The sequence below is a fragment of the Fukomys damarensis genome, unplaced genomic scaffold, assembly GCF_012274545.1.
Source record: "Fukomys damarensis isolate Sample0158 unplaced genomic scaffold, DMR_v1.0_HiC HiC_scaffold_23, whole genome shotgun sequence".
In the NCBI taxonomy this organism is placed as follows: Eukaryota; Metazoa; Chordata; class Mammalia; order Rodentia; family Bathyergidae; genus Fukomys; species Fukomys damarensis.
Genome location: NW_022900935.1, coordinates 8,395,978 through 8,419,976, shown reverse-complemented (window position 1 = coordinate 8,419,976; position 23,999 = coordinate 8,395,978). Strand labels below are relative to the sequence as shown.

General features: G+C 40.0%; 1 protein-coding gene across 2 annotated transcripts in view; it reads right to left on the bottom strand.

The window, feature by feature from the left end:
- Window positions 1-7,424, bottom strand: part of Zfp69 (ZFP69 zinc finger protein) — a 21,511-nt gene extending 14,087 nt beyond the window's left edge. The window contains exons 1-3 of one of the 2 annotated variants that reach the window (XM_033767689.1): window positions 7,183-7,424; window positions 5,396-5,475; window positions 3,026-3,111 (exon numbers count right to left, since the gene is read on the bottom strand). In XM_033767689.1, coding sequence (XP_033623580.1) covers window positions 3,026-3,111; window positions 5,396-5,456 — 147 coding nt within the window. In that variant the 5' untranslated portion in view covers window positions 5,457-5,475; window positions 7,183-7,424. Of the gene's footprint in view, window positions 1-3,025; window positions 3,112-5,031; window positions 5,476-7,182 lie in introns of those variants that run through there. The other variant, XM_033767688.1, reaches the window with a different exon arrangement.
- Window positions 7,425-23,999: the final 16,575 nt, after the last annotated feature.

The following is a 23,999-nucleotide window of genomic DNA, read 5'->3' as shown; positions in this document are numbered from 1 at the left end:
TTTTTTTTTTTTTTTGGTACTAGAGATCAAACGCGGGTCCTTTCACTTGCAAGGCAGGTGGGGAAACCACTGAGCTAAATCCCCAGCCCTTATAATAGCTAAATCTTGAAAACATCCCAGATGTCCATTGATAGATGGATAAAGAAAACATGGTTTTTATATACAATGGAGTACTACTTATGAAGAAGGATAAACTTGAGACATTTTAAGGTAAATGGATTCAGCTTGAGAACATAATTTTAAGTGAAATAAATCACACACATGTTTAAACACCACATTCTCTTGTGTGAGAAACGCAACAGATAAATAAGGAGTAAAATAGATGATAAATAATGGGTAGTAGGAAGAAAATGTTCAAATGGGAAGGGGAATAAGGGAGAGGGAGCGGAAAAGAAATGGAAATAAGAACAAAAAACAGAATGGAAGAAAAACCAACAGAAACAAAGTTTTTAAAGGAAAAGGGAAAGAAAGATTGAAAAGGGAGGGACTGGGAAAAAAGAATTAATATATGTTATGTATAGATACAGTTTCTCTATGATGAATGTGATCATTATGTGGGCCAAAAGTATATCAATTTAATTAATCCAGAAAATAAATTGGGATTGTTATGTAAATGTACCATCGCCACACCAAGAATATAAACATTATGTACTGCAAACATATACCAAAAAGAAAGAATTAAGATGTGTTATGAACATGTACCAATTTTCCACAAGGAATGTTAACATTATAACATTATGTACTCCTACAGTAATAAACTAAAAGCAAAGAACAACATACACTTAGATATATACAATTATACATAGTAATCACCTCACTTATGATTACTTTAACTGCAAATAGACTAAACAAGAGAGACATAGCTACATTTAAGGTCACACCTTTTTCACAACTTATAAAGACAGTTTAAAATAAAAATAGAAAAACCAATACAATGTAAATAATAATCAAAAGAACACTGGAGGAACTAAATTAAATCAGACAAAGTGGACTGCAGGAAAAAACATACTACTAGATAAAAAGAGATTTTCAGCTGATACTGGGTACATTCAAGGTGGTATGGTCCTAATGATAATAAACTCAATTCAAGAAGACAACAATCCTAACATTTCAAATGTTCATATATCTGATGACAGAACTTCAAAATAAATAAAGCAAAGCTAACAAAACTAAAGAGATATATACAAAAAAATCACAATAATTACAGGTTTTAACATCCTCTCTCAGTGACAAAACCAGAGACAAAACTCCACCAAGGGATATAAAAAATTTGAACAACATTATTAATGAATTTAACTTTAACTTACAGACATTTATAGAACATCACACCTACCTACTAGAGAATATATATATATTTTTTAGTTTTAAAAGTTTATTACAGTAAAAGACACACTGTCATTAATTCCACTCAGACTAGTCCCCTCATTCATTTTGTTTCCCTTTTAATTGAGTTTATTGGTACATTTTAGGGATACAGTACAGTTACATTCATTGTTAGGATCTTGTACCTCTACATGACAGGTCTTGGTTCTTATTTATATATTCTTTTTAAATGAAACTCTTAAGATTCTTGTAGAAATAAACACAGAATAAGAAACACAGAGATTTCTTAGGGTAGGTGGGGTAGGTGGAGTACTGAATTGAAAGGGGTATGGGGGACCATTCTCAGATGACTGGAATGTTTTTATTTATTGATTTGGTTACATTGAACACACATATGTCAAAATAAAGTCATATATTTTCTTAAATGTAATTTTCTGTATATTACTTGTACCTCAGCTTTTAAAAATGGTTCTGCCACCTACCTCACAAGCACAAGGACCTGAGTTCAATCCCCGGTACACACACACACACACACACAGAGTAATCTTTTACCAAGGCTAAGAAACTTGTGTCTGATAAATGTCAGGAAGTAAGGGACTCTAAATATGTGGAATAGCGATAACACTAATTAGACTACTACTGTTACTTCTTCCATATAACCACAAACAACTCTGGCATGTATTTCAATCCTGGAAGACAGATATTAATATCTAAGGATTTCAGTTGAGGAAATTGAGATTATAAAGAGCTAAAAATATTGCCCAAAATCACCAAACAAAGACAAAAATCAAATCCTGCACCATCTAATTTCAGATAAAATAAAACCTTGTACTGTCTAATTTCAGATTTCAAGTTCCTTTCACCTAAAACTCTTCTGTCTATAATACTATCTTTTAAAAGGTTTTTCTTTCATACTTATACTGCAATTTCTTCTGTTTCACCCTTGATTCTGTCCGACACTGAGGGCCAATTTCTGACAGTTCTCACTGCTCTCAGACCACTCCTGCTCTTGCCTTGCCTTCTGAAGGGGTACAAAGTCTGCCTCACCATTTCTGTTCTACACACTTCTCTTTTGGCTTCTTCAGTGCTATACCAAGGATATCTCCACAGCCCACTACATGTCACTAAGACTGTCACAACTTTCTTCTCACTTGTAGTTCTTTGTTTTGGTACTGAAGACTGAAACCCAGGGGTTTTGACCTGGGCTACATCCCAGACTTTTTTTTTTGGTTTTTATTTTCAGTCAGGGTCTCACTCACTAAGTTGTACATGATGGGCTCAAACTTGCAATCCTTCTGCCTCAGCTTCCCAGAGGGCTGGGATTATAGGCATTTGTCAACATGCCTGGCTTCATTTACAGATTTTGATTTTGGGATTTGACTAATGTTTCTCTTAGATCTAAAGAGGTGTTGGTTTTTAGGGACTACAATATCACTCACTTTGCTTTCTCTACCGAAATTAACACAATACTAGATCTAGGTGTAGCTGATGTAGAGAAACAAGAGTTATAGGGAGGGAAAGGCTACCATAAGCAGAGAAGCTGTCCCCGCAAAAACCCAGGCTTCTTGGGAGAAATTTGCATTGAGCTCCCCTGGTTGACTTTGTTAGTCTCGATACACCCCTACCTCCCCAAAAAGACAGGATTATATCCTTAAAAGCCAGGAAGCAATATCGAGAAAAGCAACAGAAAACTCCAACCCACCTGAGATTCTGCTGTCAGGAGCCCAGGAATCACTTCATCCTCTAAACTTCCTCCCTGGGTCTCATCAGTATCCTGAGATAGCAAAGCTAGGAAAGGAAAAGAACAGTAAGGCTGACATCTCTTCAAATCCCGCCAACACAAAAACTGCCTGTGGATGCACTGAAAGGGGCTTCTCCTCCAAAACAATGACAGGACATTAAGTGGGACTCAAGAGCAGCCTGAAGCTTCCCTTGAGAATGGCCTGCGGTGTGTTTCTTTGAGCATTAATATTTCCTAATAATGGGCCGGGGATTTAGCTCAGCGGTTCGGTGGCCTGCCTTGCAAGCGCAATAATATATATATATATATATTTCCTAATAGTCCACGCTAGTCCAGGTCTATCAGGCCACTCAATTGTTTAAAAATCCTCAAAGACTCCCCACTGACAAAAATAATATAAAAACATCATGGACTTCAAGGCATTCTATGATCTCCCTGAAGCACATTTTCTCAGTAGTGTGAAAACAACCATCCTCAGATGTGAGGGTGATCTGGCTGTGACATCTGTCATCCCACTGAGCACCAGGATTGATCTGGCTGATCTAGCAGGCTAGGCAGGTGCCCCCTTTCTCTCGCACAACTCCGTGTGTGTCCCTCTTGAAGCTGCATACGCAGTTGAAGAGAACAACCTTTCCTGATAGACGAGGACCTAGACGAGGAACGTTTCCTCGGTCGAGGAAGCTGCACTCCCCTGCTAGAACCTCCTAACAAGCACTCAGACCACCATCCTTTATATTTTCGTGGGACACGACCCATACTGCACTCCTAACCCTCACTTGGCTAAACATTCTCCATTTTCTGAACCACTCCTCAAGGTACATATTTTTCTGTCCTTTCTCTAAGTTTTCTATTAAAAAAACTTAAAAGAGCCCTTCCAGGTGTGATTTAGTTCTATCTGCCTTGTGAAAATCCCTGATATATGTTATCAGAATAAAGTTTCCTGTCCTCTGTATTCCAAACTGCTTTTCTTAGACTACCTTCTACTATTTTGATTTGACTGTATGTCTATCTCCATCAATTAATAATCAGCATTAGAGAGAATCATCCATTTTCCACCTGTCAAGATACTTGACCAAAATCCCTGCCTGATACTGCTAGAACACAAGAAAAGTACTGGCTGAATACAAAGCACTAAAGCCACGAATGAAGATACCACATGAGACATAAATTCCCTTGCCCATCTATCTACTCCTGACCAGACCACCAAATAAGGTGTAATTCTGGACATGAGCCCAGTACTTTCTTTCATAGTTCTCTCTTTTCCAAAAGCCACAAACTTAACTCTTCTGTTACGGTTTCAACTTGAAGAGTTCCCCAAAACTCATGGGCAAAGGCTTGATTCCCAGATGACAGGCTTTTTGGGAAGTGACTACATCATGAGGATTTGAACCTCATCCATTGCTGAGATCATAATTTGAAGGCATTGGGAGATGAGGAAACATGAGGTGAGGCTTAGTTGAAGGGAGTAGGTCATGGGAATGTGACTTAGGAACTATGTCCAGTCCCTAGCCTCTTCCTCTCTTGCTTTTTCCCTCTTTCTGGTTCTTGCCCTCATGATGTAAGCAGTTTTCATCTGCCATACTCTTCTGCCATGACATTTCTGCCTTGCAACAAGCTTAAAAGCAATGGAGCCAGCTGACCATGGACTGAAACCTTTGAAAACAGGAACCAAAATAATTCTTGCTTTAAGCTGTTTACATCAGGTTTTTTGAGACAGGGTCTCACACTGTAGTTCAGGCTGACCCTGAACTCACTATGTAGCCCAGGCTAGCCTTGAACTTGTGCTGGGATTACAGGTGTGTGCCACTATGTCTGGCCCATACATCAGGTGTTTTGTCACAGTGACAAAAAGATGACACCCTCCAAAGACCTTTCCCCCAATTTCTTCCCCGAAGAGACCACCTCAGTGAAGGTAATCTTTCCACTCTGAGACCTCTTTCATGCCCCCTCTATCAATCTATTCTCACCTTGTCCTTCAAACATTTTAGTCACATCCTCCCACAGAGGTGCCCCCTCCATGGCCCTCCTGGGATGGTGCAACTTCACCCAGGTGCTGGCCTCGGAGGGCAGGGTCATCAGGAGCTGCTGCGGCATGATGCCTGCCTGACCGAGCTTGTCCACTTCTGGTGAGGAAATTTCTGCAACCTCCAATAAGAGGCTGCACAGTTGGATGTGATCACAATTACCTCAGATCACTACTGCCTGCCCTTAAGAGTCTGGCATGGCCCTGCAGCAGAAGGATCAGGGGGTTCCTAGCAGTTGGTATGCCATTTAACAACGCTGGGAAACTCAGGCTGTTTCTTTGGGAGGTGCGCTGGTTTAAGTACATGCCTCTATACTCTTCTAGGGGAACAAAAGTCAGGCAAAGGAGAGATGTAGACGTTCCTGTCATACGTCCAGAACTCCAGGACCTGAAAAAGATATAAAACAAAGATTTAGCATCAATGCAGGAATTAATGCAAAGTATGATCTAAAAATATGGTTACTGTTTAAACATTTTAAAAATGTTATAGGAAAAGACCGTGCCACTAATATCCCTCAAGATGCTTCCCCTTGCTTCAAACACTTAGTCTATCATTCTCAATACTTTCTGAAATAATCTTCCTTCATGCGTCTTTATTTGTGACATCGTGGCTGCCTTGAAGTTCTGAACCAATTCAAAACATTTACCTTTCACGGTCATTTTGACTGTGGAGAAGGGCCAGAGTTGTACGGTGCCACACTGGTGAGTAAAGTGGATGAGGGCACACAAGAATGTTTTCACATGTCTGCCTATCTGTCGAATGGCACTTGGAAGCAGCATTCACTGTATTTTTTAATCACACCTTGTAAAGACCAACCACAAAGACTTTCAGAACTGCTTCAGAAAATGACAACAATGGTGAGAAGTAAGTGTGCCTCAACTGAAAGGGAGTATTTTGAAGGAGAGTGATGGCAATGTTTCTTTTACTGCAATAAAGTTTCTTAAAAGGTAAATATTCACGGTATATTTTAATCATGTCATATACAGACACACACAAAATACATAAACATCCAAAGGTGTACAAATAGGGGCAGGCTCTGCCTTGTCTTCCCACAGTGTAAGCCACACTATCTTCTGCCAGGATACAGGCTTGAGAGTTAAGAGCACAAGCTTTGAAATCAGATAGTTGGTTAGAACCCTGACACTTGTCCATGAAAGCTTTGAGGCTCTCCGACTCTCTGAGCTTCAGTGTCCTCGTCTATGAAATAAGAGACGGTAACTGCACGTCACAGGGTTGTAATGCTGACTCAGACAATACTAAGTCTGTAGCGAACTCTTAGCTAACATTATTATAACCGTTTTCTTTTACACATTTTTTATGGTACTGGAGATCGAACCCAGAATGTTTACACTGAGCTACATCTCCACTTCTTTAAAAAAAATTTTTTTTTTAAATTTGAGACGGGCTCTCTCTAAATTGTATAGGCGGGGCTCAAACTTTTCCACCCTCCAGCCTCGACCTTCCAGAGCGCGGAAATTACAGGCATGCATGCATCACTATGCCAGCTGAAATGTTTTATTTTCATGCAGTATCACAGTATTATCTTTAAATTATTATTGTCATTATTTATTTTTGTGGTACCGGGGATTGAACTCAGGACCTTGCACTTGCCACGCAGATGTGGCGCCACCGAGCTATATCCCTGGCCCCTTAAAAGTATTTTTTAAAAATAATTCAAAATCTGAATTTAAAGTTCATTTCGAATATCTCAGCTGATAGAAAATCATATAACTGTGTTTTGGGGTGAGCAAGCCGACTCATCACATGAGCTCCTGCTCCGCTGCTGGTAAAATGCATCCAGATTTCAGAAATGTTAAAACTGGGGGAAGTGGGCATGTGCTCAAAGGCAGGAAATATACACCCAGGGACTACTGCAGAATTGTTTGCGCCGGGCAAACTTGAGAACCACCCTACTCCATCACCTCATCCAAGCCCTGGCATCTGAGTAGGTGCCGCCACCGTGACCAGGTCCCACCACGGTGGCCCCAAACACAGGTCGACTTTTTGGAGAAGGGAAAGGTAGGTGACTGCGTGCCCTACAGACTGGAGCTCTGGGAAATATCCTGTCCCTGAATATATAAAAAGTATCTTTACCAGAGGGCAGAAACTTCCCACTGAAGCGGTCTTCCTTCGCAAACAGCGACTAAGAATCTTTACGTCGAGGCTGCCCGGTCCTCGCCGGCGGGGGAGCCGCCTACTCACCGGGTGGGCCTGGGACACAGGGCGGCCGGAGACCTCGCGACCCCGAAGGCTTCCGCGGCAGAAGTCTCCTCAGAGGACCGGGCGGTCGCAGATGCCGGTCCCTGCTCGCCTTTTAAGGACGGACCGCAGCGCCCAGTGCTGTAACATCATATGGTATTTGTCTTTTTATTAGTAGCTTATTTCACTTAGCATAGTATCCTTAAGGTTCATCTACATTGCAGAATGTAGATGAAAGCTTTTATTCCTTTTAAAGGGTACATAATATTCCATTGTACTAGGCAGAAAAAAATGTTTGAGATGTCCTAAACTTATTCACAAGGGTCCAAGTATGGTGGAGGGGAGAGATAAGAAAAGTTACACAGTTAAAAGCTGTCAATCAAACCAACAAGAGTACTCTGACATTTTCCTGAGTGATAAAACTTTCAATCCCATCCTGACCCCTTAAGTCAGACCCAAGATCTGGTCTTTTTTCTGGCTATCATCTATAATACCCCGCTCCGCGCGCCCGCCGCCGTCCCGCCCTCCTCGAGGAGCGCGCGCCCGAGAACCCGGAAGCCGGAAGCCGCCGAGCGCCCGGCTCGCGCCTGCGGGCATCCAAAACCCAGAGGCGGTTCCGGGTAGGCGGTCAGCTCTTTCTCGCAGTCGGAGAGACTGAGCTGCGGGCCTGCTGTAACGTGGGCAACCCGGTCACGGTCATCATTCATTAATTTACCCATCCAACAGCGCCCTTCTGAGTCTCTCTGTGTAACCTCCAGTGTCTCTGTGCTCCAAATTCCCTTTTCTTCTAAGGTCACCTGTCAGACTGGCACTGAGTATCCTAATGCCGTATTTTAATTTAATTACCTCTTTAAAAGGCCACTTTCTGAATACGGTTACATTATGAATTAATAGGGGTCATTGTCACCGTGTGAATTTGGTGGGAACAAAATTGAGCCGGTAACAAGGCATCTAAAAGACAGCCAGACAATAGGGAATTACCAGGCCAAAATCAAATCTGGTTTTTTTTGTTGTTGTTGTTGGGTTTGTTGTTGCTGTTGTTTTTGGTTTTTGAGACAGGGTCTCACTGTGTAGTTGAGACTGACCTGGAACTCACTATGTAGCCCAGGCTGGTCTCAAACTCACAGCGATCCTCCTGGGCCCCAGCCTCCCAATACCTATGAAAGCAACCAGATTAAGATATAAGAAGACAAATGAGTCTCTGATAGGATAGATAAAAAGAGACTCACACCTAGACACATCATAGTAAAAGTGTAAAACACTAATGACAAAAATCTTTGTCTGTGGTTATGTTTTTTTAAATGCCTCCCTCAAATAAGTGGAGAATCCCCTCTCGTGTGAGGCAGACTTGTTCCTGAAGAATAGAATGTTGTAGAAAAGACGGTGTGCAAAGTTAGGACATGAAAGACATTGTCATTTCTGCCTTGCACACTGTTGATTTGTTTTTTGTGCGGAAAGCTAGCTCAGTTGCCAGCACCAGCTTAGTCATGTGAGTTTGCCATCTTGCAAGCCTATCATGTGGCCCTAGTCGAACCTTTATTGTATATAACTTCAATCCCAGTAAACATCTTCAATGCAGCCTGAGCCACAGCCCCCATCTAAGCAGCTTCTGAATTTTGTGGCCCATGAAAATTGTAGTATTATAAAACTTTTTTCTTTAATTTTGGTTGGTGTTTTTAGAAAGTCTTGCTTTGTAGTTCAGGCTATTCTTGAACTTACAACCTTCCTGCCTCAGCCTCCCCAGCACTAGAATTACAAGCATGTATGCACCACTACACCCAGTTAAAAGTTTATTTTTTAATTAAAAAATTTTACAATTTCTTTTCACTACTGGGGATCGAACTCAGGACCTTGCACTTGCAAGGCAGGTGCAGCACCACTAAGCTAAATCTCTGGAAAATTTTTACTTTTAAACTACTAAAAAATAATTGGGGTTGGGGCAGGGATTTAGCTCAGTGGTTCTGCTGCCTGCCTTGCAAGCACAAGGGCCTGAGTTCAATCCCCTGTACCAAAAAAAAAATAATAATAATAATAATAATTGGGGTTTTTATGCATCAATAACTGATACAGTGGCAAAACAACTGTTAATACAAGTGACACTATTTCACCTTAGATTATTAGCAACAATGGAGTTTGGAAGACAGTGAGGTGAAATCTTCAAAGTATTGTGAGGAAATAACTGACAACCTGTATTCAAAGCACAGGTTTTAAAAATGCTTCAAGAATAGAAGCAAAATTGGGCTGGGGATTTAGCTCAGTGGTTTCACCACCTGCCTGGCAAGCACAAAGACCTGAGTTTGATCCCTGCTACAAAAAAAAAAAAAAAAAAAAAAAAAAAAAAAAAAAAAAGAATAGAAGCAAAATAAGGACATTCTCAAACAAAAACAGTTTGTCCCTAGCAGACTACATTAATGGAAAATTTCAGTGTTGAACTCCAAGCAGAAAGAAGATGCTTCCAAGACAAAAAGAAAAAAATACAAAAAGGAAAGAACAAAGCAAAAATTATATAACTATGAATGAGCATTAAAATATAATTAATTAATTAAAAATAATAATTTGAGGTTTAAAAAATGGAATTAGAATACTCAACAATAGCCCACAGATCAGGAAAGAGGTAAATGGAGTTAAAGTGCTTTAGTACTATCATGGAGTAGAGTAGAGCTATTCGTTAACATCATCCTCATCACTATTATTTGGATCCTGGGAATTGAACTCAAGCCTTGTTCTTATGTTCAGCACATGCTCTATCACTGAGCTGTAACCCAGCTAACATTAAATATTGATAAGTAAAATTGTATGTTTTTAGCTAGAAGACTCATATTACTGAATATGAAGACCTTGTGATAAGAGCAACGAAAGGAGAGTCTCTAATAAATTGGTTCTGGGGCTGCTGGATGATCATATTGACCCCTACTTTACAGTATATACAAAATGAATCGCAGGTCTAAATATGGTAGATAAAGCAGCAAACCTGTTAAGAAGAGAGGAAGAAAATGTTTTTGATGACCTTGAAGGAGGAACATATTTATTACGTGGGATAAAAAGTCTTCAATAAGGGGAAATTTGATAAATTAACCTAAATTAAAATTAAGAACCAGATTTTTTTCAGATACTTCTGATGAGAGGACATATTGGCACAACGATTTTGGAAACATATTTGGAGTATTTACAAAAGCTAAACATTAGGATTCAGCAATCCCACCCCTAACAAATATACCCAACAGAAACACATGCATCTGTCCTCCAAATGACATATACTGAAATATTCATAGCAGCATTCTGTGCCCATCAACTGTGAAGTGGGTAAATAAACGCTGGTATATTCACACCGTGGAGTACACACAACAAGAACAATAAATAAATATGAAGTTCACAATGCTAAGCAAAAGAAACCAGACAGAAAAGAATACTCACCGTGGGATTCCATTTACATAAAGAACAACAGATAAAATTGATATATAAAGTTAGAAGCCACCCTTTGGAAGAAAATGGGAAGGAGACCCAGCGAGGAGACCAACGGATTAATATAATAATTGTTTTAATTTATGAGATGATTACACAGGTATGTTTTATTTTGAAGATTAAGATGCTTGCCTATGTATTTTTCTGTAAGAGTATCTTAATTTAATAAAGTGTTATATACTTATTTATGTGTGCACGGTGCTATGGATCAAACACAGGGTCTCACGTATGCTAGGCAAACATTCTATCACTGAGTTACAGCCCCTCCCTTTACATCAAAATTTTAACATTGAGCAGGGGATTTAGCTCAGTGGTTCTGCCGCCTGCCTGGCAAGCGTGAGGACCCGAGTTCGATCCCTGGTACCAAAAAAAAAAAAATTAACATTGATAATATCTGGCTTCTACACCTTTGTTTTCTTTATATGTCTCTGTGTTTTCATTAATGGATATTTACTTTTTATAACAACTTTTAAAGCCCACAAAATAAAACATAGTAATTATTATTTTTGAGTGGCTGTACATATGCTTGACATTGAAGCCTGTTATTAATCCCTCTTTATAGATGGAAAAATGAGAAAATGAAAAAGTAAGTAATTTAACTAATACCACAAAGCAAGAGGATGATAGAGCTGGAGTATGACTAGTTGTTTTTTTGTGATTCCTAGACTCAACTCTTCCATTCTGCTATGAATGCTTAATCAAGGTCTGACACAATTTAACATAAAATAAAAAACAATTCCAAATCCAAAGGCACCTAAAACAGAATCATAATAGTTTAAAGTGCACACAGACAAGAGTACTCAAAAATAACAAAAATAAAGGTGGGTGTGGTGGCACACACCTGTAATCCCAGCACTTGGGAGGCTGAGGCAGGAGGATTATTGTGAGTTCAAGACCAGCCTGGGCTTCACACTGAGTTCCAGGTCAGTCTCAACTATACAGCAAGACCCTGTCTCAAAACCAAAACTGAACAAAAGACATTCTCTTTTCCTCTGTAGATTTAATTTTTCATAAGCTTGTTCCCTGATGTGCGCTCTTTTGGGAAGCAACTTGCCTCCATTCACAGACAGCTCCACCAGTTATTACCTGAGTGTCCTCACTTGCTTAACTTCTGAGTGTCTCCATATATTCTTCTGCAAAAATGGGAAAAAATAATAGTGCCCACTTTATAGGATTACTCTGAGAATTAAATCAGTTTATACAAAGACTGAGAACAGTGCCCAGCCCATTGTAAGGATATGATACATGTCAGTTATTAGTATTTTCTGTGCTGAACACGCAGAGGACCTTTCAATCTAGAGATTCAGGTCCTTTGATTCTGGAAGTGTCATGTGTGAGTGGGTGTATTTCCTCCCCTTTGTTTTCTGTTCTCTTTCTGGAGATCGAAATCTCTGCCTTTTATGGACAGGAAGTTGTGGTACTGACCTTGAGTTTTCTGGAAATGTCCACAAATATCAGTATCCTCTCTTTGAGGCCATCCAGTTTCTCCAGAGAAGACTCCTCCAATCTTCTGTTAGGGTTTGGTCGGAGACTGCTGAAGGGTTGAAAGCCAGTCTTTCAGTAGGAAGAGGTCAGAGTGTCCCACAGCTTGGTATACAGCTTTAACAATAATTCCCACTTCAGCCCTAATTTTTATCCCTAGTCTTTACTGTATTTGGTGTCTCAACCTCAGAGAAATACTCCTTCTTCAGAAAACAAAATGCTAGTCTCCTTTGGGACCAGGAAAGGGTAACGGGTTGAAGAAAGGTATGAGAGGGAGCAATGCATGAGTAGCAGCCTGTTGTGTGGAGAGAACCTATGGATCTAACTGCAGAATTTCCACAAATTTGTGTTTTTAAACCTCTGTCCTCCATGAAGCCCAGGGTCTGCCAGCCTTCAGTCTTCTCAGGGGACTCGTTTCCTGATTGACTATTCTGTAGGTTTTGCAGAAGTGTCTTTTTATTTTATGCATTTCTTTTCGGTACCGGGGATCGAACTTGGGAACTTGCACTTGTGGAGGAGGCAGTGGAACCACTGAGCTACATCCTCAGCCTCCGGTATATGTTGGCATACATAATAATTACATACATCTTGGGGGGAATCGGTACATAGACACAGCACATCGTAATCTTTTTTACTTCCTCTTCCCTCCTCTCCCTATCTTTCCCATCCTCATGTCACCTTTCCATCTCCACGAAATCTGCCTCCTTGTTTTCTATCATCTGTCTTTTATTTTGCCCTGTGTATTTTGGGTCTCTCATATAAGAGAAGCCATGTGATACGTAACTTCCTATGTCTGATTTATTTCATTTAGCCTCATGGAATCCAGCTGCATGCATTTTCCTACGAACTACACAAATATATTTTTCATTATAGCTGATTGATCATTTTCTTTATCCATTCATCTCTTAATGGGCATATAGGCTACTAGGACAACTTAGCTATTATGAGTTGTGTTATTATAAACATGAATATTCATGTGTCACTGTAATACGATGTTTTTAACTCTTTTAAAAAGATACCCAGAAGAGATACAGCTGAGTTGAGTGGAATTTTTATTCTTGGTTTTTTGAGGAATCTCCATAGTGGAAATCATTTACATACTAGGTTTCTGTTGTTGTTCTTTGTTTGTTTGTGAAAAGGTCTCCCTATGTAGTTCTGGCTTGCCTTAAACTCATTATTCAGTCCAGGCAACATAACTCATGGCAATCCTCCTGCCTCTGCCTCCTGAGTGCTGCTACTACAGAGCTGCACCACCATGCCCAGCATATTCATACTAGTAGGCATTTCCATACTAGTTTACATTGCTACCAACAATACAGAAGGGTTCCTTTTCCTCCACAACCTTGTCAGTATTCGTTTTTTTCTGAGTTCTGGTCTAAGATGGAATTTCAATGTTCTTTGACTTCCATGTCCCTAGTGGTCAAAGATGCTGAACATTTTTTCGTGTACTTATTGGCTATTTGAACTTCTGAGAAGTGCTGATTCATTTCAATTGCCCATTTTTTCGATTTGAGTCTTTTATTGGGGGATAAATTTTGTTTCTTATATATTCTAGATATTAGTCCTCTGCCTAAGACATAGCTGGAAAAAATTTTTCCCATTCTTTGGTTAAATTATTTAACTGAATTTTTATGAAATGAATTTAAAATACCCTTCTATCATAACATGTTATAATTCTCAATTATAAGAGAGGACTGTAAATTAGTTCGCTTGCCAAGAAAACAATGTAAGATTTCTTCACCTGAAAAATGTAGGTAGCAAAGTGAGAGGGATCATGCTTCTTGACTGTCATTGCTGATACATAATTTCAGTTCAAACCAAAACAATTCAAAAAATATGTTAGTCCCTACTTGTGCCAGCCCTGTTCGAGGCACTTGTGATCCATCATTAACAAATACATCTACTGTGCTGGAAAGTGACACGGAAAAAGTATAGCAAATTAAAGGAGTTTTTGTAGTGGTGAAGTTAGGAGGGAAGAGGAGGGACGGGCTGAAACTGCACTCAGGGCCTTGTACTTGGCCATGCAGGCCACTGTGTCACTGAGGTACATCCCAGCCCAACAGGCTGAATATTAAATAGCATGGTCAGGACAGGCTTCAGTGAGAAGGCAATACCTGAACAAAAATGAGAAGGTAAGAGCGAGGGTATCTAGAAACCGATGGTTCAATGCTCCACAAACAGAACCAAGTCTGGAGTTCAAGAGAGAGGTAGAGATGTGATTGTAGCGCTTTGTTAAATCAAGATAGTATTTTAAGTCATAAGACCATGTGAGATCACTGAGGTAGGGACCATAGATAGATAAAAGTGATAGCCATGCTTTTCATCAAAAGAGGCAATGAGAAACATCCACGTTTTGGGAAAATCTGAGACCACAGAGTCATGACAGTACAGAGTTAAGTACCAGTATGTACTATTACTCTCCTTTTATCTACTACACAAGGACTTATGGGCAAAGGGGGCAGTTTTCTTAAAAAAAAAAAAAAAAAAGTAAATGTAGCAACAGAAAAAAATTCTAGAGATACTTGTGTGTATTCTGAATCAATAGCTTTATACTGGATAGTTCACATTGACCATGCTTATGGAGTTTAACTGTTTAGGTAGATATATCTCCACGTTTGACAGAAGTTGTATTTGGTGGTGGCACACACCTGTAATCCCAGCTACTCGGGAGGGAGAAGCAGAAAGACTGCAAATTTGAAGCCAGCCTTGGAAAATTAGTGAGACTCTGTCTTAAAATAAAATAATGGAAAGGGGTAGGGATATAGCCCTGGGCTCCCTAGGTTCAATTCCAAGTATCATGCAACAAAAAAAGAAGAAAAAAAGTTGAACTTGACTTCCAATTATATCTGGAAATTATGCTTGTAGCAGTTATTGTGGTACCTTTAATTATAATGAAGTCTTTGGAGTCATACCACTTCCTCTCCCATATTTTTCAGTCTCAATGTGGCTTTGCAGTCACCCTTCTTTTGGAGGTCCTTTGGGGTAGTTCTCCTAGGGGATATCTTAAAGCAACCTTCACTAAATAGAATGCATGTTTACAAATCAATCCTGTATATTCGGCAAAGGAAAAGTTTAAAAAATTAAAGTGGCAGGCACCAATCTCAACGTATCTATTTGTAAAAAGGTAACAGGATATATTAAGGAATTATGGTCAAATTTTAAAAGCGTAATAATAGCACTGTGTTTATATTTTAAAGAGGGCTCACCTTTTAGAGGTATATACCAAAGGGTTTATGGATAAACAAAAAGCATCACTATAAACTGAATTACACATAATTATTTCCAAACAATTCCTATACTCCCAATAGAGGAATAAAAATTATTTTTTAAAAAGTACTGGAACATACAAAAAAAATTAAAAAAGGAAAGGAAATAGAAACATGATGGTGCATGTCTGTAATCCCAGCACTTGAAAGGCTGAGGCAGGAGGATTGCCACAAGTTCAGGGCCATACTGGGCTACACAATGAGTTCAAGCCAGTCTGAACTACACAGTGAGACCTTGTCTCAGGAAAAAAAGAAAAAGATGAACGTTCATGAGCCTCTCAAATAAAGTCTGCTTTGTTGGAGATGGTGTTAGAGGAAAATTTCCTAAAAACAAAGATTCATTAGGACAACAGAACTTTTCAAGAAAGCATAGGTAACACCCTGAGCTGAAATTCACCTTTTGCCTGCCAAATACTTGCCATGAGAAAATCAACTCTTCATTCCCACTTGACAGAGAGACTCCTGGAGAGGTGACTGGATCGTGGAGATGCTATAATCATCAGTGGATTAAGCCACTGATGTTCACGGGTGAGTGTGCTGTTACCAGGGGCACTGGCCGTGTGCCTTTGTAGAGGGAATCTCACCCTGTGCTCTGCTTCCTGGCTGCCATGAGGTGAGCAGCTTCTTCCCACCACACCCTCTGCCATGATTCTCCCGGCTCAGAGCCAGCCAACCAGGGACTGAAGTCTCTGAAGCCATGTGACAAATTAAACACCCATTATACAACTTCGGTTGGATAGCAAAGTTATCACTGAGGGGAACATGAACAAATTAGACCTCCTAACACAAGGAAGAAAGGTTACTTAGGGAAAATATATCTAGGTTATCAATAGACCTGAAAATGGCAGATTGATAAATGTAGTCCTACTAGTTGGAGAACAGTTTCATACAAGTCACTCCTTGTAATTATTGAAGACTATATATAAACTAGAAAAATCAATATATTGTGATGTTTCTGAATACACCAAACAACCTTGCCTACCTGCAATCATCAAGAGAAATACTGAGTTGTAAAAAACATTACCTGGCTCTTACAAAAAAGTATATGTTTTTAGTATATTATATATATATTTATGGAAGCTATATGTGATATAATGGAAACTTTATTTGCCAGCACAAATATTGGAAGAGTTAGAGCTATTTCTTTTTGCTGATGACATGATAGTATATCTAGGAAAACCAAGTCTCAAATAAAACTATTAGAATAGTACAATTGATGTGAGGTAGTTGCTTCATAATAAATACACAGGGCCGGGGATTTAGCTCAGTGGTTCCAGCACTTGCTTTGCAAGCGCAAGGACCTGAGTTCGATCCCCGGTACCAAAACAAAACAAAAACATAATAAATACGCAAAAAGTAAGTATCTTGTGTTAGCAACGAGAACCTAGAATAAAATGAGGGTATTTATTATGAAGCAACTACCTCACATCAGTTTGAATAAGTGAAAAGGCATATTGTTTTTTAGGAAGGGTTGATATTGTACTAATGTCAGATGACATAAACTTCATTATAATTTCTACTAAACCCCAAGAAAGTTTTGTTTTGATTTTGGAACTAGATTTTTTTAGAATCTTAGCATGTATTTGCAAGAATAAAGCCAGGTATGGTAGCATGTGCTTGTGTTTTCATGAGTAGCCCATAGCAACTCAGGAGGCTGAAGTGGGAGGATCATTTGAGCCTTGAGAACCTCATCTCAAAAGCGAAAAACAAAAGTCCAAGAAGAGACAAGAAAAGTCTGGGGGAAACAGTGATGGAGAAAGTTGCCTTACCAGTTATCACAGTGTACTAAAAAGTTATTATAGCTAAATAATTAATGATACTGTTATGAGAAATGACAAATCAATGAAACAGACTAAGAAATCCAGAAGTAAATCTGAGTATACGTGAAAATGCATTAACTGACAATGATGGTAGCTCAACTCAAATTAATGAATTATGTAATAAATACAGATCACAGAATTTTAGTAAGTATTGATCTGGAAGAAAATAAAAATGAGCACCTTTCCAAAACATATTCAGAAGTTATTCCAGTTGGATTAAATCCCTAAATGTAAAAATACAACAAAAGCCTTTTGCAAGTCTGAAAGAGAACATATACAGACTAACAGTGAGGAAAACAAACCATAGAAAAATATGTTTATTGAACCTTATGAATTTCCTAATCTTTGATCAGTTTTGACATTCAAAAAGGGCAAGGTCATATGATTCAGCCTAAAAACTACTCTATTAATATACATACATACAGGGCCGGGGATTTAGCTCAGTGGCACAGAACCTGTCTGGGAAGTGTGAGGTCCTGAGTTCAATCTCCGGTACACCCCCAAAATACACACAAATATACAAGTTAGGGAATGATGGTGCATACACACATTTATGTTTACACACATACATTTATAGTATTAGGGAATGTACTTTATGGGTGCACACACACGTGCACACACACACAGGCAAGTACACATATGAAGAGACATACCAGGTTGTTAACATACACAAGTTAAAAGAAATACATTATCTGAAAGCAGGCTCATAATATCTCATAATATCATAATATCTAATAATAACGAGCTTGAACTGGGGACTATGCCAGACAATGTTGGCTGCATTGGTTCAAGTTCTCAGCTCCCTTTTATCATTTTAGTAAATGTGTTAAAGAGAATAATTTGTCTGCTGTAAGCAGGAAAGCATTACATGTCATAAAAAACAGTAAATATTTCATCCAAGAAATTCAACTTTTAAATAAGACAAAGCAGTAATACATTGAATTTACAAAAGCATATATCTGAAAATTTTTCCTCAGTGAGAAGACTGGAATTGTTTAGTAATTTTTTAATTGTTTAGTAATTTATGTTTTGTTTTTGTTTTTTTGATACCAGGGATTGAACTCGGGTCCTAGTGCTTGCAAGGCAGACAGCGGAACCACTAAGCTAAATCCCCGGCCCAAATCGTTTAGTAATTTAAAAAGGAAGAGATGTTTGACTTGATGCCACTTAATTAGAAAAAAAGAAAAAAGCCAGGAGTGACGGTGAGCACTAATGATGGTGGCACTCTGGGATGCTGAGGCAAGAGAATTATAACTCTGAGCCCAGCCTGGCAATTTAATGATTTAGTGAGACCCTGTCTCAAAATAAAACATTAAAAATTAAAAGGGCTGGGACTGTAGCTCAGTGTGAGAGCCCTGGGTTCAATCCCTGGGAGGTGAGGAGGAAAACAAACAAACAAACAAACAAGTTAGCTAATTTAATAGTATACTGTTTACTAGCTATCTTGTTCCCTAGCTCATCTCCCCATTTCCCTATTGGTGTTTCCTGTGTTTCTCACATAAACTACTTACCTTCCATCCCTTGCCTCAGGACCCGAGATAACCTAGATCAGACCCTCAATGAATGCATGGACAATGAGCCTGTAGGTCATACAACCTTTATCAAAGGAGTTATCATGTCTGCCCAGCCTATACTACCCTCACCCCAAGCAAAATAGATCCTTAAAATGTCATACTTAATGTACCAGTTATATTGCTTCTATCACGCATTAAAAATAAGCACATAAACAATTATCAATTTGTATATTTTCCTATATGTAGGATACACTTCAATTAAATAGGTAAAAGGAAAAACCATAATGGTTAAAATTGTCTTTTCAGAGTCACAGTCACCCCTGGTTCTGAACTGCTGCTTCTAGTGAATTCATTTGTTTTACAGATCATCTTCCTACTCGACATAAAAAAATACAGACTGCTGCAGTTTCTTATCTTCCCAAGCACAACCTTCACTAACACACGAAGGTAAACAGAAGGTCCTCTCCCTTCCCTTATTTTCTCTGGAACAATTGTCCAGGGTCTTTATCCACAGCCATAAATCCACAGGGACAATCTGAACGGGAGAAAAACAACATCTTGGAAATTGGAAAATAGGTGGATGACGGGCCACAGACTCGAGTCCTGAAAAGCCTGTACCACACATAAGCAGTAGGAAAGGCCCAGAAACAACCCAAATTCCTTTGCAGAATCCCAAAAAGCAAAGTGACTGGTTGCCTGCAGTATCACTGAAAATGGAAGTGGAGGAAAAGTCTCAGAGGGGTCTTGGAACAGAAAGACACAGGCACAGCGGAACACAGAGTACGATGCTGAATACAGAGGACCAATGAGGTGAGGCTAAATGAAAATTTACACACTGAATTTGAGACTCTTAACCTACCCAGAATGCTCCTGTCTGGTATATCAGCCTATACTCTCTGGGCAGCAAATCTGGAGGAACTCCAAATCTGGGGACTCCTGTCAGCCTAAGACAAAAGATCTAAAGATAGGGTTAGGGTCAGATTTTCATCGCTATAACAAATACCTAAAAAGGTCAATTTATAAAGAGGGTAGGTTTATTTTGGCTCACAGTTTTAGGGACCTAGTCCATGGTTAGAAGGAAGGGGCTGAGGTTCCACTATCAAGGGCACACCCCAATGACCTCCCAGTAGGCCCTCCATTAAAGATTCCACCAACTCCAGGAGAGTCACTCTAAGGACCAATCCTCTAACATATGGGCCTTTGGGGGACACTTCTATAGCACAGATACAGTGGGTTCCTAAGGACATGGACCAGGCAGACCACCACACAGTTCATGATGGAAAGTTCTGGTTGCTGGGCACCAATGTTCTTATGATCTGGGGTTCAACCCCACTAGGCCAAGGGGGAAGCAGTGACTTGCCAAAGAAGGCAACACTTCAAAAACCATAGCTCCTCTTTTATGATACTTTGCTTGAGGTTTGTCAGAATCTCCACACAGTGCGTAGATCTGCTACTGATCTGTTGAAGCTTAAGGGCTGTGGGCATAGCAGCCTATAGCCTGAACAAGAAGAGTCTTCCATCATTCTGGGACCCACTAAAAATAGTCGGCTTTTCAGGACACCCCACAACTGGTTAAGCCAACACACTCAAATATGACACATACGTGAAACAAACCCAGAGACTCAACAAGTACTCACCATGACTCACCAAGAAATAATATGCTTCACTTCGTTTTTAAAACTTTTTTCAAATGGGGTCTTGCTATGTAGTTCGAGCTGGCCTTGAGCTCACTATGTAGCCCAGGGAGGACTCTAACTCATGGCAGTCCTCCTGCCTCAGCCTCCTGAGTGCTGGGATTACAGGCATGCACCACCACAGCCAGCCTGTATTTTTTTTTTTTTAATAGAGAGGGCTAAACAATTCAGTAACTTGTTCTTAACTTTTTTCTCCCCATTTCTTTTTCTTTTTTTTTTCCAGAGACAGAGTCTTGGTCTGTCATTTAGGCTGGGATTAAACTATGTACCACAGGCTGGCGTCAGATTCACGGTGGTCCTCCTGCGCCAGCCTCCTAAGTACTGGGATTACAGGTGTGTGCTACCATGTCCATCTTGTTCCTAATAGTTATCCTAACATGCCTCAAGTAATTCATTGGCATGACAGGACTCTTCATAGATTATGTTGTAGGTTGTCCATTGTTTACAGTTTCATTGGGTCAAGAATTAAACTAGGCATGGTGCAGATCACATATCTGCTCCATGATGCCAGAGGCCCACTTGGAAGACTTGAAGCTAAGGGCTAGAATCGTCTGAAAGCACAGTCACTATCATCTGGGCTTTGCTGGGGCTGTTGGCCGGAACACCAAAGGTGACCTCTGCCTCTAGTTTGGTGACGAGGCTGAAAGGGCAAGGGACCTAAGACAGAGGCCGGAAAAAGTCATATTGTCCTTTTACAGTCTGGCCTCAGGGGCTGTGCACTGCCATAGCTGCTGTATTCTGTTGCTCAAAGGTCCACTCACGCTGAGGTTGTGGTGCACCATCTATTATTGGAGCTGCCCTGAAGGCTGAGGCAGGAGGATCATGAGATTGGGCCTACCCTAGGCAAATCAATGATTGGTGAAGAGAGAGAGAGAGAGAGAGAGAGAGAGGGAGGGAGTGAGTTTCAACTTACTGTTTGCATTGCTACCTTCATGAATCAATATGCACATAGGAGACTGGGATATAGCTCATTGGTAGAGTGCTTGACCGATGCATGAGGTTTTGGGATTGATCTCCAGCACCACAGGGCACGGACCCTTCTTGAGTTCTGTTTTCTAATCCAGTGCCTTATAGGTCTTCTTGTAGTAATTCTAGTATTAATTACTTGGGTTTCATAATAAATCTTAAAATCTGGTAGTGTGTCTTTTTTTCCAAAATTGTTATGATCATTTTCGATCCTTCACATTTCCACATGTATTTTAGGACAGCTTGTCCACACATGCCCTAAAGTCGTGTGCAGAATTCTTTTATACACTGATGCACTGATGAGGCATCCATGAAGTTTTATAAGATTTTTGCTTCATTTGAGGCTTTAAAAATGCATACTCGTCCCCAGTATGGGGCGGGGGTGCACACTTGTTTAGAATTTACGTATTTTCCCTATGAATTGAGACTTTAACCCACGATACTCTTTCTATTAATGCTTTTGGTCTGAAAGTCAATTTTGTAAATATAAATGATAATGAAAATCTGGAAATGATCCCTGCATACTTCAGTATTTTCCTGATCTTGCTTGTTTCATTATTTTAAGCATTTTCCTACTCTTGAGCTTCAGACAAGAATTCAAAGAGACCTTCACTTTCAAAGGACGAATGGTACTTCAGCTGGAGGAAAGTGATATTAGAAGGAAGATCTGAGATACCAGGAGGAATGGGTTTTACAGGTCACTCTGACACTCATTTTTTAAACCGTATTTATTGTACTTTTATATTTAGGTATGTTTGGACTATAGCATACTTTTAAGTCTACCTGTTCTATTTTTCTGTAGTTTTCAAAATTTTACTCTTGGCTGGGCATGGTGGTGCACATCTGTAATCCCAGCACTCAAGAGGCTGAGGCAGGTCCCCCTCGTCTGACAGCTTATGCAGGGGTGAATTACTTTCACCAAAGCTCCTGTCTTGGCAGAGAAGAGTTTAAATTACCAAGGTACAGAGAAAATCCTGAGGTTCTATAGCCCTCACAGGTTCAGAGCTCCAGGTCCCTCACCTCTCAATTCTGGACACACCAGGAGAGCCGGCCCCTTTCTGAACATTCAGGCTTGGGCCTGGCCCCTGGTATACGAAGAACAGAATTTTTAAAATTACAAGTAAGGCTTGGACACTGTAGTGCACATCTGTAATCTCAGCACTTTGGGAGGCCGAGTCAGGAGGATCAAGTGCAGCCTGAGAAATTGAGCTGTTGCAGAAGGAACTGGTAAGTGACACAGAGATGCAAAAGTGGGTCAAATGAAAACGTTTACTTCGCTAGCAAAGGGTTGGCCTGCACCAAGTGCTGTCCCATATGACTGGACCCCGGGCGGGGTTACAGTCTGTCTTTTAGAGAAGTTTCACAATCATGACCTCGTTTTAGGTAGTTCGATAAGACATTCCAGTTCTCTCAGTTTCCCATCACAGATGTACAATCACGGTCACAGTTTAATTTTAACCCAAATGAAGCATCTTCTTTGTGGTTAGGATGTTTATCTTTAGGATTTGCCTAGTTAGCTATTCTAGCTGACAAGAGTAGGGGTCAGGGTTAGGAAAGCAGGACTGGTGACATTTTTTTTTTTATCTTAACTCTTTTATAGTCGTATGATTTACAGAAAGCTTGGAGTTTAGGGTCTAAGTGTACTTTGCTTGTAGTGTCTGGTGACTGTTATCTTAGTTTGAAATCTGGTCTCACCCTGGGGATGCAGCTAAGCACCTCTGGCATCTAGTAATCTTATAGCATTTTAAACTGGGGCTGTGGGCCTTCAAGCTTTGTAGTTCATGATAACCTCTGGTGACATTTTTTTTTTTTATCTTAACTCTTTTATAGTCGTATGATTTACAGAAAGCTTGGAGTTTAGGGTCTAAGTGTACTTTGCTTGTAAGGTCTGGTGACTGTTATCTTAGTTTGAAATCTGGTCTCACCCTGGGGATGCAGCTAAGCACCTCTGGCATCTGGTAATCTTATAGCATTTTAAACTGGGGCTGTGGGCCTTCAAGCTTTGTAGTTCATGATGAAACCTCTGGTATTGTTGTCCCAAGAAAAAAGCAAAGCAAAGCAAATTACAGAGGCGAATGACAGCGGTTATTCTGTATTTCATTAGCATTTTGTAGGTTTTGAACTATTTACAGAAGTTGTCTTCATCAGAGCAACTTAGCAAGACCCTTAAAAAGAAAAAAGGTACTGTCCTACAAGGCAGAAAATCTGTATGTATGTCTCCCTCCTCCAAGAAAGGCACACAGAAACAGCCAGCCAATAAAATGGTCCTTCCCTGCAATTTTATTGAGGAATTTATACATACACAGGAGAAAGGCAACCGGGCGTTGTGCGGTTCCCACACACGAAATCTTTTAAGCAAAGTTTTCTTGTTTGAGTTTTCAGGTGGAATGAACAATGGCTGAGAGGGAAGCTGCCCGGCTCTCTGCATCACCTGGGAAAGGTGGGCAACGGAGCACCTGGGTCCAAGCACACGAAAGAATTGACTGGCGGGGGGGAAGGGCAGGAGAC